Source organism: Myotis yumanensis, unplaced genomic scaffold (genome assembly GCF_028538775.1).
Source record: "Myotis yumanensis isolate MYYU_CA2020_CCGP unplaced genomic scaffold, mMyoYum1.0.hap1 SCAF_2, whole genome shotgun sequence".
Lineage (NCBI taxonomy): Eukaryota > Metazoa > Chordata > Mammalia > Chiroptera > Vespertilionidae > Myotis > Myotis yumanensis.
In genome coordinates this window covers 42,597,245-42,612,763 of record NW_027223753.1, presented here as the reverse complement: position 1 = coordinate 42,612,763, position 15,519 = coordinate 42,597,245, and the positions used below count along the sequence as shown (strand labels likewise).

The 15,519-nt window shown below is 41.9% G+C and overlaps 1 protein-coding gene across 2 annotated transcripts in view; it reads left to right on the top strand.

Annotated features, from left to right (window-relative positions):
- The first annotated feature begins 8,057 nt into the window (after positions 1-8,057).
- CUNH1orf87 (chromosome unknown C1orf87 homolog) overlaps positions 8,058-15,519 on the top strand; it is a 73,622-nt gene continuing 66,160 nt past the window's right edge. For both annotated transcript variants that reach the window (XM_070403357.1, XM_070403356.1), the window contains exons 1-2: positions 8,058-8,129; positions 9,146-9,278. In XM_070403357.1, coding sequence (XP_070259458.1) covers positions 9,172-9,278 — 107 coding nt within the window. In that variant the 5' untranslated portion in view covers positions 8,058-8,129; positions 9,146-9,171. The remainder of the gene's footprint in view (positions 8,130-9,145; positions 9,279-15,519) is intronic.

Below are 15,519 nucleotides of genomic sequence, written 5' to 3'. Positions count from 1 at the left end.
GGGTCAGTTAATAAGGAGGGAGAGAAAGAGGTGGGAGATGAGGTTGTAGAAGTGAGCAAGAGTCAAACCAAGGAGGCAGACTAAAGAACGTGTGTGTTCTCCTAAGGAGGTAAGGGTGATGGCAACACACCCTTAACATATTCCAAATACTAGTCTAAACATTTATGAACTCATTTTATCCTTACTTGATAGTTGGTATTAGTATTATCCTAAAGAAAATACAATTCCAGAAAGGCAAAGGAGCTTGCTTGAATAATGCCACCACACTAAGTGCAGAGCCAGGTTTTAGAGCAGGACCTGTTATAAGTTGAAATGTGTCTTAGGTTGGCTGCTATAAAATAAATTTAAAAATTTAAAAAAAAAACACATTAAACAACAAACATTTTTTTCTTACAGTTTTGAAGTCTGGGAAGTCCAAGATCAAGGTACCAGCCAAATTGATTCTTGGAGAGAGCCCTCTTCTTAGTTTTCAGAGGTATACCTTCTTGTACCTGTACAGGGTGGAGAGAGGAAGCTCTGGTCCCTTTATTTCCTTATAAGGGCACTAATCCAATCACGAGGCTCCACCCTCATGACCTCTTGGAAACATTATCCAATTACCTCCAAAAAAAGGATCGACAATGGGAGTAGAGCAGCTCCTTAACATATGAATGACAGGTGGCTAGGGAGAGCACAAGCATTCAATGGATAGCAAGCTGTGCTCCAAAAATATCTATATATATAAAAAGCCAGCGAGCTTAACAGCCATAACGACCATAACAACTGGTCGCTATGATGCCAACTGTGGCCAGCAAACCGGCCGGATCAGGGGTTGGGCCTGTCGGCCAACCTCACGGCCCCTCCCCTCTGCCAGCCTGCCCCTTATCGCACCCCCCACCCCAATAGGGGGCGGGGCTGGACAGCCAACCTCCTGCAGCCCCTCCCCCTGGCCAGCCCTGCCCCCTGATGACTCCCCCACCTCAACTGGGGGCTGGGCCGGCTGGCCAACCTCCTGAAGCCCCTCCCTCCAGCTGGCCCCACCCCAAATGGGCCCCCACAACCCTGATCGGCCCACAGCCCCTCCCCCCACCCAGCCCCACCCCAGATCGGCCCCCCCACCCTGATCAAGGGCAGGGCCGGCTAGCCAACCACCCATGGCCCCTCCCCCAGACCACTGGTCCTCGATCTGCACCCCCCACCCTATTTGGCCCCCGAACCCCAAACAGGGGCGGGGCCCACAGGCCAATCGCCTGTGGCCCCTTCCCCAGTTGGTCGGCCCCCGATCAGGCTCCATCAGGGCTGGCCTGCCGGCCAACCTCCAACCATCTTCTCCTCCCGACAGGCCCAGCCCCAATCTGCCCCAACTGGGGTCCGGCTGGCCTGAATTCATGCACTGGGCCTCTAACTTCTTTTGAAGTCCTAACCCTCAGTATCTGAGAGCATGACCTTTTATGGAAGTAAGGTGATTGCAGATGTGTCTGGTTAAGTTGAGGTTATATGGAGTAGAGTGTATCCCTAATACAATATGACTTGTATCCTTATAAAAAGGGGAAATTTGGACACAGACCCCCAGACAGGGAGAAAGCTATATGAACATGAAGACAGAGATTTATAAGCCAAGGAATGCCAAAAATGGTCAGTGAGTGACCAGAAGCAAGGACACAGGCATGGAACAGATTCTCCCTTACAATTTCCAGATTCACCAATCCTAGTGACACCTTCTCAAACCTCTGGCCTCCAAACTGTGAACCAATAAATGTTTATTGTTGTTTAATCTACCCCCTTGACAGTACTTTGTTACGGCAACCCTAGTAAAGTAAATATAGGACCCCAAATCAGCCTACCTAATCAGTATGCTATACAGTCCTGTTTTTTCAGAGCCATGATAGTATTTTAAAGAGGAAAGAAACCTGGCCATATTTACATTCTATTCTAAAATCAGCCTGCCCTTTCTCATCTTTTTATCATCCTATATAATAAAAGGCAAATATGCAAATTGACCATAAGGCAAAATGATCAGTCGCTATGATGTGCACTGACCACCAGGGAGCAGATGCTCAATGCAGGAGCTGTCCCCTGATGGTCAGTGTGGTCCCACAGGGGGAGTGCCGCTCAGCCAGAAGCCCTGAGCAGGGCTCACGGCTGGTGATCTCAGTGGTGGTGGCAGGAGCCTCCCCCACCTCCACAGCAGCACTAAGGATGTCCAACTGATGGCTCCCGGACTGTGAGAGGGCACAGGCCGGGCTGAGGGACCCTCCTGAGTGCATGAATTCCATGTACTGGGCCTCTGGTTAGTCATAAAGATCGTTGGCCTGGGTCCTGTATGTCTCATGGGGAATGGAATGCCCCACATTCTTTTCAGTACAGCTCAGTGTTATGCATTTGTCCCTTCTCTTTTCAGACAGGGACTTCACTGCAAAGTGTCTCATTCTTATAGTTCTATGATTAAACTGTTCAAAAGAACATTACTTATTGCTTCCTGTTTATAAACTCATTCTACTTTGACTTATATGGGAAAAACAAAACAAAACATTGGAGTCCTTTTTTCTCTTCCTTACTCTGTTCCATGGTAAATGTAAAATCATGAAGTTTTAGGAGAGGGCATTCTTTGGTTCCATTATTACAGCTATTCGTCTTTCTTTGGGGGAAAGAAAGAGAGAGCTTACTCTATTGGATAAAGATGTTTCTCTGGAATCTTTCTCTGGTGACTCATAATCTAAAGCTGTTGAATTCAAGGAAAGCAGTTTTAAGCACAGTATTTAATCTTATGGAGACATTTATTGCACAGCTTTTTGTTTTGCCTTGTTTAATATAAACCACTGGAGAGATGTTTCCTGGTTATATCATTTCATAAAGCAAAGTGTGAAGAAGAAAATCCTAGATAAAAAAAAAAGCCACTCCAACCCTAACCAGTTTTTCTCAGTGGTTAGAGTGTCAGCCCATAGACTGGAGGGTCATGGGTTCAATTCCAATCAAGGGCAGATACCTCGGTCACAGGCTTGATCCTGGCCTTAGTCGGGGCATATGTGGGAAGCAACTGTTGAACACATTGATGTTTCTCTCTCTCTCTCTCCCCCTCCTGTCCACTCTCTAAAAATCAATAGGAAATATCCTTGGGTGAGGATTAAAAAAAAAAAAAGCCACTCTTCCTTAAGATTCCTGTCTTAGACTTTGCCTTCTCTAAGGAACCTAGAGCCTTAAAACAATGCCACTGATGACATTAATCTATCAAATAATAGGATAATATTTAAATTAGTCAGGATGCAGTTACGTAATGACTGAACAGCAGGGACCTGAGGCTGCATGGCACCTGGCCTGGGTGGGAGACCTCAGGCCATGCCCACCACCCAGTGGGGCTTGATGGGGACCTCAGGCCATGCTCCTCACCCGGCAGGGTTTGACAGGGGACCTCAGGCCATGCCCCCTGCCCCAGCGCCAGGCCAGGTGACCTGAGGCTGCAACTCCTGCCTGGAGGAGCTTGACGGGGGTGAAGCCAGCCAGGTCTGGGTCTCCTGCGATTTCAAAGTGTGTGGGGGTGGGCGGGGACTTGACTCTGGGTCCCGCAGCATGCGCCAGACTTTGACAGGAGGGAGATTTTAATATACATTTTACTAATTTTCTTTCATCTCTGACACTTCTATTATAGAGAAAGGGCAAATAGCAATATTAATTTCCTCTAATTAATTAATTTCCTCTAATTAATTCCCTTTTAATGTGCATGAATTTCATGCACCGGGCCACTAGTAGTAATAATAATGATAACAATGGTTAACTAAATCTACAGGAGGAGGTGTAGAGTAGTGACTATAAGGGCTACTTCTAGAGTCAGTCACACCTGAATTTTTAATGCAACTTTGACTCTTCTAACTATGCTCCTTTTTTTTATGTTCTCTCAGCATCAGGTTCCTCATCTCTAAAATGGGGATATTAATTTCCTTATTTCATAAAATACTTGGGAAGATTAAATGAGATTTTGAATGAAAAGCTCTTACACAAAATATTCACTAAAAGTTAGTTGCTATTATTTAGAAACAATAACAATTTATTGGAAGCCTATTGGGTGTCAGGGGCTCTAAGAATGTTATCTCTAATCCTGACAGCAATCTTCAAGGTAATTATTGTTTGTTTCCACGTTAAAGATAAAACAGTTAAATTGTTTTTTCAAAGTCACTTGGCTAGGAAATGGCGATTCAGAGTCCCTTGGGTCTGAAAAAAAATATATCAAATTTTATCTGAATACCTCCAAACTGATGAAAGTGCTGAGCAATGAAAAGCTCCCTCCAATGCCAGGTTTCCAGTTGGCATTTATAAAACTTTAAGTCAAGATAAAATCAAAAGATAGTCTTTAGTAGTAGAATATCTGATTTTGAAAGCGGGGAAGGACATGTAATGAGAATAGAGCCACAGTTGTCTAATAATTATTCACCTCACTAACTACAGATAAGAAGTTTTCTTACAGATCCTGGGAAACTGGAGAATGAAACAAGGCTGTAAAAAGATAAGATGCCTCGATGGGTCCATTACTCAGAAAATAAATACATTTTTGAGAACAGACCAAGGACAGGACACGCTTTGATTTGGTTGCTGCACCTGGACCCTGGCCCCCTCTGGGAGTTTTTTTCAGGAACAATGACCATTTTCTGGTCCCAGGAATGGGTTGAGCTGTTTGTAACATCATAGAATATTAGCCACCTTAAAATCAGACTTTGAGCTCCTGAAGGCCGGATTGCAGACTCTACCCTCCCCTTTCCATGTTATACTTGTAGCTCACAGCTGCACGTAGCTATCTTCTCCCTCCTGTCTATATAACCAGCCAACTGGCAAGGGGGTAAGAGCAGATTTTTGTGGGTGACCGACTGCTCTCCCAGACTGCCAGCATTATTGGAATAAACACTCATATATGATTCAACCCTGTCTCTACTTAACTGGTTCAAGTGGCGACAGGCAGCCTGGACCCCTTGGTTGTCTAGCTATAATTTGATCAAAATCAATTTACTCCTTCAAGCTTTATCACAGAATCTACTGTGAAACTTGAAATGGCATTTAATTAACTGCACTCCATATGTAAATCTTAGCAGCATGAAATGTAAGAATCTCTGTATTAGCCAGGACTCTTGGGTATAGATTAATGAAGCCCATCTCAAAGCAACTTAAGTGAAAATTTATTACTTTCTACTGAAAACAAAAGGCAATATGTGTTGATTCGGACATCTACCATAGCCTCAATACTCACAGTTTAGTAACCCAAACAGATAGAAGACTTCTTTTTTCCTTCAATATCTGTACACCAGTCATTGATAAGAACTTTGGCCTACTTGAGGCATAAGTGTGATCAATTCAATGAAGAAGTGGATCCTTCAACAGCATTGCATTAATTTCCTGTGGCTGCCATGATAAATTCTCACAAAGTTGGTGATTTATAACAACACAAATGTATTCTCAATCAGCCTCAATGGGCCAAAGTCAAGGAGTGAGCATGGTCTGGTTCCTTCTGGAGGCTCTTCAGTGGTTCTCAATCTTCTGGCCCTTTAAATACAGTTCCTTATGTTGTGACCCAATGATAAAATTATTTTCGTTGCTACTTCATAACTGTAATGTTGCTACTGTTATGAATAGTAATGTAAATATCTGATATGCAGGATGGTCTTAGGCGACCCCTTAGGCCAAAGGGGTCGCGACCCACAGGTTGAGAACCACTGCTCTAGAGGAAGATCCACGTCCTTGCTTTTTCTAGCTTCTGGAGGCCACCTGCATTCCTTGGCTCAGGACCCCATCTTTAAATCACTCTAACCTCTTACTTCCATGGTCATATCTCCTACTTCCTCTTATGTGGTCAAATCTCCCTCTGCCTCTCTCTTTTCTAAGAATATCTGTGATTAACTTTAGGGCCCACTTGAATACTCTCTCCTCAAGATGGTTAACTTAATCACATCTACAAAATCCCTTTTGCTATAGAAGGTAATATTAATAGGTTCCAGGGATTAAGAAGTGGGCATCTGAGGGGAGGGGCATTATTCAACCTACCACATGCATAGTCCAAGAAGATATGAAAACCAATGCAAAAAAATAGTAATACTTTCAGGTAAAGAAAGACATATTTTATAAGAGAAAAAACACAAATTATACAAAGAACGGAGAAAACATTTTTGGCTCCTGGGATCTGGTTTGGCTTATTCTTCTTCTTCTTTTTTTTTTTTAATCCTTACCCATTGATTTTAGAGAGAGTGGAAGGGAGGGGGGAAATGGGAGAGAGAGAGAGAGAGAGAGAGAGAGAGAGAGAAACATCAATGTGAGAGAGATACATTGATTGGTTGCCTCCCACTTGGGACCAAACCAGGGGCAGGGATGGGACCCACAACCCAGGTATATGCCCTTGACCAAGAATTGAACCCACAACCCCCCTCTCACCCCCCCGCCCCGGTGGGCAGGCCGATGCTCTAACCACTGACACAGGGCTGGCTCAGCTTCTTGATAGATAATTATAATAATAATGATAGCAAACGCTGGCATTGCTCATTATGTGTCAGACATTGTTTACTTATATAAATCAACTAATCTCCACACACACAAAAAAGGTATCTACCTTTTATAGAAGAGGAAATTAAGCTACAAAGATGATAACTGATTTGCCCAAGATCACATTGAAGTAGCAGAGCTAGAATTTGAGCCCATATTCTTGACCATTTGAGATGAAATTTAAAGGATGGATAGCAGTGAGGTGGGGGTGAGTAAAAAGGTGAAGGGGACTAAGAAATACAAATTTCCAGTTATAAAATAAATAAGTAACAGGGATGTGTAGCAAGCTTGGGAGAAGCAGTGGGAGATCAAGGTTGAGGACAGGACATAAAAGACTTTGAAACCATGGGCAACCTCCAAGGCTGATGGGAGCTCTTTGAGACACTGAACTAGAGAAAGGGGCTATCAGAGTTGAGCCTTGTGAGGTCTGAGTGGTGACGGTGACCAAGTGAAGGCTGGGCTGGAGGAGTGAGAAGGGGGCTGGCCCCTCTCCTCTATGCCATGGCATTTTGTATATCATAGAATGTGCATGTGTGTCTTGCCCACCAGAGAGTGAGCCCTGGAGGGGAGCTGGTTGTATCTGGCATTTCTGGCTGCATGTGCCAGTAGATAAAACAGTAAACCACAAAACACAGTACAGCTAGAGGGCAGGAGGCAGCTGGAATGGATGCTGGGAAGCTGCTGCTGATGATGGAAAAAATAACATAATTTTGGAGTCCATTTAAAGTGCCCTTACCCACATGTGCTGAAGTCTTTAGCATAGTAAAATGTACCTGGATATTTGTAATGTAGGTCTATATTAAATCTTGGCTCTGTCAATTGCCTCTGTGGGATCTCAGGAAATTTCTCAAAACCCTAAGACCTGTTTTCTTAATCTTTAAAATAGAAATAAAATTATTTTATTGGAAAATGTAACTTATAAGGTAATAGCTATCTGGTTCAAATGAAGGGTCTGGCATATCCATACAACTCAAAACTTTTTTATTTTTTGCAATCTTATTTAATTTCATCACCAACTTAACTTTAGGTCCATGTTATTGCTTTTCTTCATTTTAGAAATGAAGAAACGGAATCTCAGGGTAGCGTGGGTTAATTCAAAGCCATACAGTGGAGTAGCTTGGATTTGAACCGACAAGTGTAAGATTTCCAACTACGTGCAAATATCATAAAAGGGGGGAAAAGGAGACATATGTACTACTATTTGTAATACTTTAAACAATAAAATAAAAAAATTTCAAAAAGGAAATGCAGCTTAAGGGAAAGAGAGGGATAAATGTGACCACAACAGGTGACGTAGGTGGATTTCAAGGAAGGTGCTCACAGGTCCTTGAAGAAGCACCAAACCACGGATTTGAAAACACCTAAGCCTGTCAGCAGCCACACAACCTGGCACCTGTGGAGTACTCCTGCCTCCTCCAGGTGGATAGAAACCTGTGCCCGCCCAGCAACAGCCCTCAGAGTCCTTAGTGATCTGGGCAGGAGCAGCCTCAGACCGTGAGCCAGGCCCTGTGATTGGCCCGACTCCAGGGCTCCAATCCCCAGGCCGCCTGCCCTGCTTCCCCGCCTCCACAGGGTTACAGGGAGAGTGCCTACCTCACTCTGAGCTGCCTGGGTGGGGAAACGCAGCCTAAACGGTAAGAATGTCCCCTCTGTTCTCTCCTGAGAAAGGGCTCAGGACTGACTCGCAGATGCTGGGAAGAGAGGAGACCCCACAATCATAAATGTTGGCCCTTCAAAGGTTGCAGTTCCCGCTGGATGGGGCTAGCCATATAGAGCAAGCTGTCCTACTGCTGACCGCACACCAAGGGAAGCTGGGGCCTTGGGAAGAATGCTGGAAACAGATATGTTCTCACTGTCTGTGAAACCTTGGTTAATAACACACCCTCTCTGGACCTCGGGTCTTCTAGTCTGTCGCGTAGGCATTTGGATTAGAATAATTCTTAAGGCTTTTCAGGCTCTGAGAGGTTCTAAAAGGGAGTCGTCAGCCTCCGGCCAGATTTACAGAATTAAATTTCCCTTGGCATCAGACCTGTTGAAACTCCCAGTGCTTACCTAGTGCAGGATCTTAATTTCAGACTCATTAGCTTACTGTAAAGGCAGGTCAGCCATAGGAAAAATAAACACAAAAACACCCTCTTTCCTATGGTTGGTGCTACTTTAGATATATTATCTCACTGGATTCACCCCGATTCCCTAGAATATAACTGGTATTACCGTATCCAAGTTTTATAAAAGGGGAAACGTCATCAGAGCTGGTGATAAGATCTTCATATGTCCCACTGAAGTCCTGGCTACCACTCTAACCTCACCAGAATGCCATCCTGTGGTGTCAGGAAGGAAGGTAGTCACCAAATGGCTCAGTAGATCAATTGTGGAGACCTTTTAGGTGGGAGTCCCAACTCTGTTAATTGCTGGTTGTGTGATATTGAGTGAGTTACAATAACTATATTATGCCTGTTCCCTAACTGCAAAGCAACAATGATAATAGTAATTAAGAGTATTTTACTCATGTCTTCCTTGGGAGTGTTAAGTGAGGTAATATAGTTAAAGCACTTAATCCACCATTTTAATTATTGTTATTATCGGCAAGGATGTTACAGTTGCCAACTGGAAAGTCATGAGGAGAGATTTACTTATTTTCCACCCTCAGGGGCTTGAGGGATTTTGAGAAGAATCATGTCTTCAGTGCGGAAGACTCCCGGGGCACCCGATGCAATGCCTGAGACTGTGGTGAAAATCATTGGAAGTAAACACTTTCGGTACCTTGTGGAGAAGCCCAAGATGTGAGTTTACTGTTTGAAAAATATCTGTTTTGCCTAGATCATAATGAAATTTGGATGTGTTTTTCATCTAGAAATTTACATTCTAACAATGCCATTCATGGAAAATGAAGTCATTAAGCAGTAACAGTAGAAGTAAAATAGCGTTGAGAACTTCTCTGAGCACTGTTTTCCTGATATTTTTCATTTTTATAATTCCCCATATTCCTTAATTACTTGGGCTGATTTTCCAAATAGATGGGAAATAGAAGCAGTGAGACATTTATAAATATTAATGGAGTATTGCTGCTTCTCTTCATCAGGTTTGTAATCTACCACATATAGTAATTGGGGGAGGGGGGTAAAGGAGAAAGTCATTAGTCAATTTGCTCTGAATTAAAGGAGTGGAATTAAAAATAAATTATAAAGTGTAAGATTTTCACTTCTTCTTCTTACCCAATACTCCTCCAAGCAGGGGCTTCTCAGAGCATAACTAAGAAGTCTTTCTTCCCTTCCAAGCTCACCACAGCCACGTTTAAGGGAGCACACTCCTATAGCTCTAAAATTAACTACACGTGTGGCACAGAACAGTCTGACCGGCTCTTCCTTCCAGAGTTGTGGTGGTTCACAAGAGAGAAAGAAGGTACTAGACCTGCCTCTCATCTTATAGTCATTCCATAAACAGTATCTAGTCAGTCATTACCTTTCCCTCCTAAGATGATTTCCACAGTCCTTTTCTCTATGTCAGAACCCAACAGACCAAACAACCAGACAAACAGAAAAAAAATATCTGGCCTCACAAAACATAGGTGCAGAAAGCAATGGCTACAAAATCTGGCTATCATCAGAATCATCGGGAGTGTCCTTTAAAATAAAGATTTGAGGTCCAATCCAAGACCTAAATAATCAGAATCTCTGAAGATGGACCCCTGTTATGGAGTATAGACTTTAGGAGCAGCTCTCGGGACCTCTGCTATGGAATATAGGCTCCAGAAGCGACCATCAGGATCACTGTTATGTAGTATAGGCTTCAGAAGGGACCATCAGGACCACTGTTATGGAGTATAGGCTTTAGAAAGGCAAACTGGTTTTACCTCCCCACCATCAGTATTGTCAGCCCCAAGAGGTTCCAAAGCAAGTGCTATGATCAGTAATGTTTGCCATAGCACCAGAAGTGGGCTTTGCAGCACATCAGTTGGGATCCCTATGGAGCTAAGAGATGAGAGTGAATCTTGGCTTTGTGCCTTCCTGACCTTTTGACATTGGAAACGTTAATTAATATCTCTGGCCTCAGATTGTACATCTATCAAGTGGGGAAAACACATCTATCTAGTAGGGTTGTTGTGAGGAGCCAATGAGAAAAATATGCAAAACACCTTTCTGGCGCCTAACACTATATTCAATATGCTTATAAATTGTTCTGCTATTATTCTTGAAGCAAATTTTTCCCTGGATACAAGACAGTTAATGAAAACATCAAATCTCTTTCTATGAAATGCTTCCATCTATTTTGTACTCTATGCCTAGGAGGCGCACTACCCTTGTCTTGTAGGTGAGGAAACCTGAGACACTGTGATTATTGTAAGATCGCCTGTCAAATGCCAGTTATTGTCAAGAAAAGTAAATACAATTAGTTTGCACTCTCTGCTGAGTTCTCCTACCCAGAAAGCAACATTACTGCTCTACTAATTCCCTTCCTCTCTAAGTTGTTTGTTTAGCTTCTTTTATCCCAACCCCCTTCCTTTTTCCAGGAGTCTAATATGTTCCTAAATGGGTGATTAGGGGAAGGATACTTGTCTTTTTAAATAAGGAAAAATTCCCTTTGTCTTATAAGAAGGTGCCTTTTATTTTTCCTGTTTGTTCTTTTATTTTTATTAATCCTCACCTGAGGATATTTTTTCCATTGCTTTTCAAAGAGAGTGAAAGGGAGGGAGGGAGAGGAGGGGGAGAGAAAGAGAGCAAAAGCAAGAACAATCGAGTGAGAGAGAGAGAAATGCCAATGTGAGAGAGACACATGGACTGGTTTTCTCCCACACTCACCTGACCTCCAGTGCAGAGTGAACTTGCAACCCATGCCCCTGACCAGGAATCAAACTCATGACGCTGGGCCAATGCTCTAACCATTAAGCTACTGTCCAGAGCTTTCCTGTTTATTCTTTAAACTCAGAATCCAGGAAATAAAGGAGTACATTAAATCAGCTATATTAATTGTGAAATAAAAGACATAGTTCTGTTTTTTTCTATAACTGTTTTTTATATTAAGGCAGTTATTTTTGTTTTCTATGGGCTTGATGTTACTGTAGCTGGAATGACTTAGGACAGTGATGGCGAACCTATGACACGTGTGTCAGAGGTGACACACGAACTCATTTTCTTTGGTTGATTTTTCTTTGTTAAATGGCATTTAAATATATAAAATAAATATCAAAAATATAAATCTTTGTTTTACTATGGTTGCAAACATCAAAAAATTTCTATATGTGACACAGCACCAGAGTTAAGTTAGGGTTTTTCAAAATGCTGACACACCGAGCTCAAAAGGTTCGCCATCACTGACTTAGGACAATGCTTTGCTAAGGTATTCCAGTGTGGTTCAAAAATAAATAATTCTCAAAAGCCTTCTTATTGTTGATGTAAGGACAGACTCACTGCTGTTATTTCATGCATGTCCCACAATCTGTCCTCAAAGCATTTAGTCATACTACTACATCTACACCTTTTAGCAGGGGGCCCAAGAAGGTGTTTTCTTTGGATTGAATCAGTTGAGCCTACTAGTATTAGTAAAAAATATATATATCTACATAAGAAACATAAGTAAAAACCAAAAAAAAGAAAGAAGACTCTAAAAGGAGAATCTGAATTTAAAAGAAAAATCAGAAATGAATAATGGATGGAAAAACAGAAGTCTTTCTGTTTAACCACATTTAGTTCAGATTTCCTATAGGATATGTGGAGAAGATTGAATAGTATGTTACATCTGAAAGTTATCTTAAATATATACTAGTAAATCTGTTACATAAAACCAGAATAAACCAAGCAATGCTCGGAGAGTTTGGAGTCACACTTTATTCACCGATGGGCTCAGAGAAAAAATGAGTTTAAAGTCTAAGCAGAGCTACAAGCAGAACGTCCCTTTTTATTAAAGAGCCAGCCCTATGTGTGCTTAGTGGTTATCTCACTGGTGGCCTTGAAAACAACACAGTTCTATACAATTAAAAAGTACACCTGCCATGGCATTGAGAGTATGGGCATATCTAGTCTCTGGCCTACAAGGTCAGACAGCTAAGTTTATTTTCCTTATTATTCAAGTAGGCTAAAGCAGGCCAGAAAGCAAAGTTGTTGTTGCTGTTGTTGTTATTATTATTATTATTATTATTATTATTATTATTATTTAGAATAAGAGGCCATCTAAAAAATATCAGAGAATTCCAAACAGTAGTTTTACAAAATAGGGGTTAGCCTTCTCAAGTCAGTATAATTTGGTAGGGCTGCTATATCACAGTACCACAAACTGAGTGGCTTAGACAAACAGAAATTTATTGTCTCACAGTTCTGAAGACTAAAAAGTCTGAAATCAAGGCATTGGTAGAGCCATGCTCCCTCTCCCTCTGAAGGTGCCCAGTAAGGATCTTTCTTTTCTAGGTCTCTCTCCATGCTTCTGGTATTTCCTTGGTTTGTAGCAGCATAACTCTAAGCTTCACAAGGAATATGTGTCTGTGTACAAATTTCATCTTTTTATAAGGACACCACTCAATTGGATTAGGGGCCCATTCTACTCTAGCATGACATCACCTTAACTAATTACATCTGCAGTCACCCTATGAAGGTCCTGGGAGTTAGGACTTCAACATATAAATGTTGGGGAAGACACAACTCAACCCATAACAACCCAATCTTTAATTTTACAGAAGAGATGAGACAATTGAGGCCTTGACGAGCTTACAGTGAGGCCAGTTATTAAGAACTAAGACTGGAATTGAGCTCCCTCCCTCTTTCTGTAACTTAGACAGCACAATTATTGACAGATGAAAGGAAAATACTGCATACCTACTTACCTATTTTTTACATGGGAAACCAATCGATAGGCTTGTAAGAGTGAAACAAGTGTACCCTAGTTGGTCCCATCATCACTTTCCTCCTGGGTCACTACACCAGCATTCCAATGCAACTCCTTGCCTCTACTCTTCTCATTCTCTACTCCACTTGCTAAAAACTTTCTCCTCAAAGTGTGATCCATGGACCATCTCCACCAACCTCACCTGGGACCTTGTGAGAAATGCAGAATTGCAGGCCCCTCTCCAGACATATTGAGTCAGAATCTGCATTTTAGTCAATTCCCAGGTGACTCCTACATAACATTATAGCGAAGCCCAATTCTCAAGTACTGCCAGTATCATCTTTCTAAAATGCAAGTCTAATCAGATGTCACCACCATCAGCCCCAAATCACCTGCCCCCACCTTCTATATACTCCCATAACCCTCTTCAGGATTATGACACTTTATGACAATTTCCTAAGCATTTCTGTCTCCCCCATTTAACTGTAAACTCTGCGTACAAAAAGTCTTATACATACTGAAAAGTGATAAATTAGAGCACAGTGAACACCAAGAAAAATAAATATCTAAAAAGACAATACTTAGTTGCTTTAAATTCAAGTCTAAAGACCCATGTTGCTAAAATAGTATGCATATGTTACTATGAAATCCCAATGCATAAACTTGGATAGCTCATTGAGAAGAAAATATGCCAGGTAACAGGAGAAAAATACTCGCATTTTCTAAAAGGTGTAAAAGTATGTAATAAAACCACAGGACTTTAAGGCTTGTGGATAATCCCTGGCAAAATTGTAGGCCACAGAATTAAATGTATTAGTTGTGAAAACAAAACACAAAGGTGATGGTCACTAAGGGTTGGTACATGTTGACTAAAAACAGATTATGTCAAACTTGTCCCATTCTCTTTATTGATAAGGTGACTGCAGTCCAAGTGAAGGGAATGATGAAGACATAGTGTTTGTTTATTTCAGTCAGTCATTAGGCACATCTCTAAAACAAAGACTTGAAATAAGGCAAATAATTCTGGACTTGATAGTATTAAGATAGACGCCATACCAACATGGTGGTGATTGAACAGTTAATGTTCCAACAGGAGTGAAGAAGAGGGAGAGGATTTCTGTGTGGCCCTGTTCTTAGTCAACATTCTTTAATCCACAGTTGAAGGGGGACAGACAAATCACGTCAGTAAACACGTAGATAGTAGAATGCTGGGAAGCCTTGGCAGGAAAGTGAGCTAAAACAAGATGAAATCAACAGAGATATATGCAAAGATATATTCTGTCTTTAGTTAAGGGTACATGTAAATGATTTTATGGCATAAATATTTGGGTTTTACTTGATGTGAAATACTAGAAAAACATATATTGAATTATGCTCCCAGGTCCTGGCATGAAACTCCTAAAACCCTTATAATTTTCTAAGAGATATGAGTACTAAGAACATTTTTTTTGTTCTAATATTTGGTCTTTGACCCTGGTTCCTGTTACAGAGCTCCTAAATCCCTTGACATTTCCTGGGTAATGGGATGTCTTTTGCTTTAATGAGGATACTCTCAATGGGTTCCTAGATAGCTTCAGGCTGGTCACCAGGAAGACCAGGCCATGATTAAAAGCTTGGAACTTTCAGCACCCGCCACCCAATCCTCCCAGAAGGGGAGAGGGGCTGGAGACTGAGTCAATGATTGATCACAACTATGAGATAAAGCCTTAATTTAAAAACAACAACAGCAAAAGAATAAGGTTCAGAGAGCCTCTAAGATGCTGAATGTCTCTGTGTGCTGGGAGGGTAGTGGGCCTGGAGAGGTAATGGGAGTTCCATGCCCCTCCTCACACACCTTGCCCTATACATCTCTTCCATCTGACTGTTCCTGAGTTATATTCTTCTAAAATAAACCAGTGATCTGAACGGTAAATAGTTTTCCTGAGTTGGTGGAGCCACTCTGGGGAATTAATCAAACTGGAGGAGGGAGTTAGGGCAACCTTGACTTATAGCCCATCTGTCAGAAATACAGGTCATAACCTGGGCTTGGGATTGACATCTGAAGGAGGCAGGGCAGTCTTACAGGACTGAGCCCTTAACCTGTGGGATTTGCAATAATTCCATATAGATGGTGTCAGAACTTAATTGGATTGTGGGACACCTAGCTGGTGTGGGAGAATTGTTCACTGTGGGGAAAACCCTACACATTTGGTGACCAGCAGTGTGTGA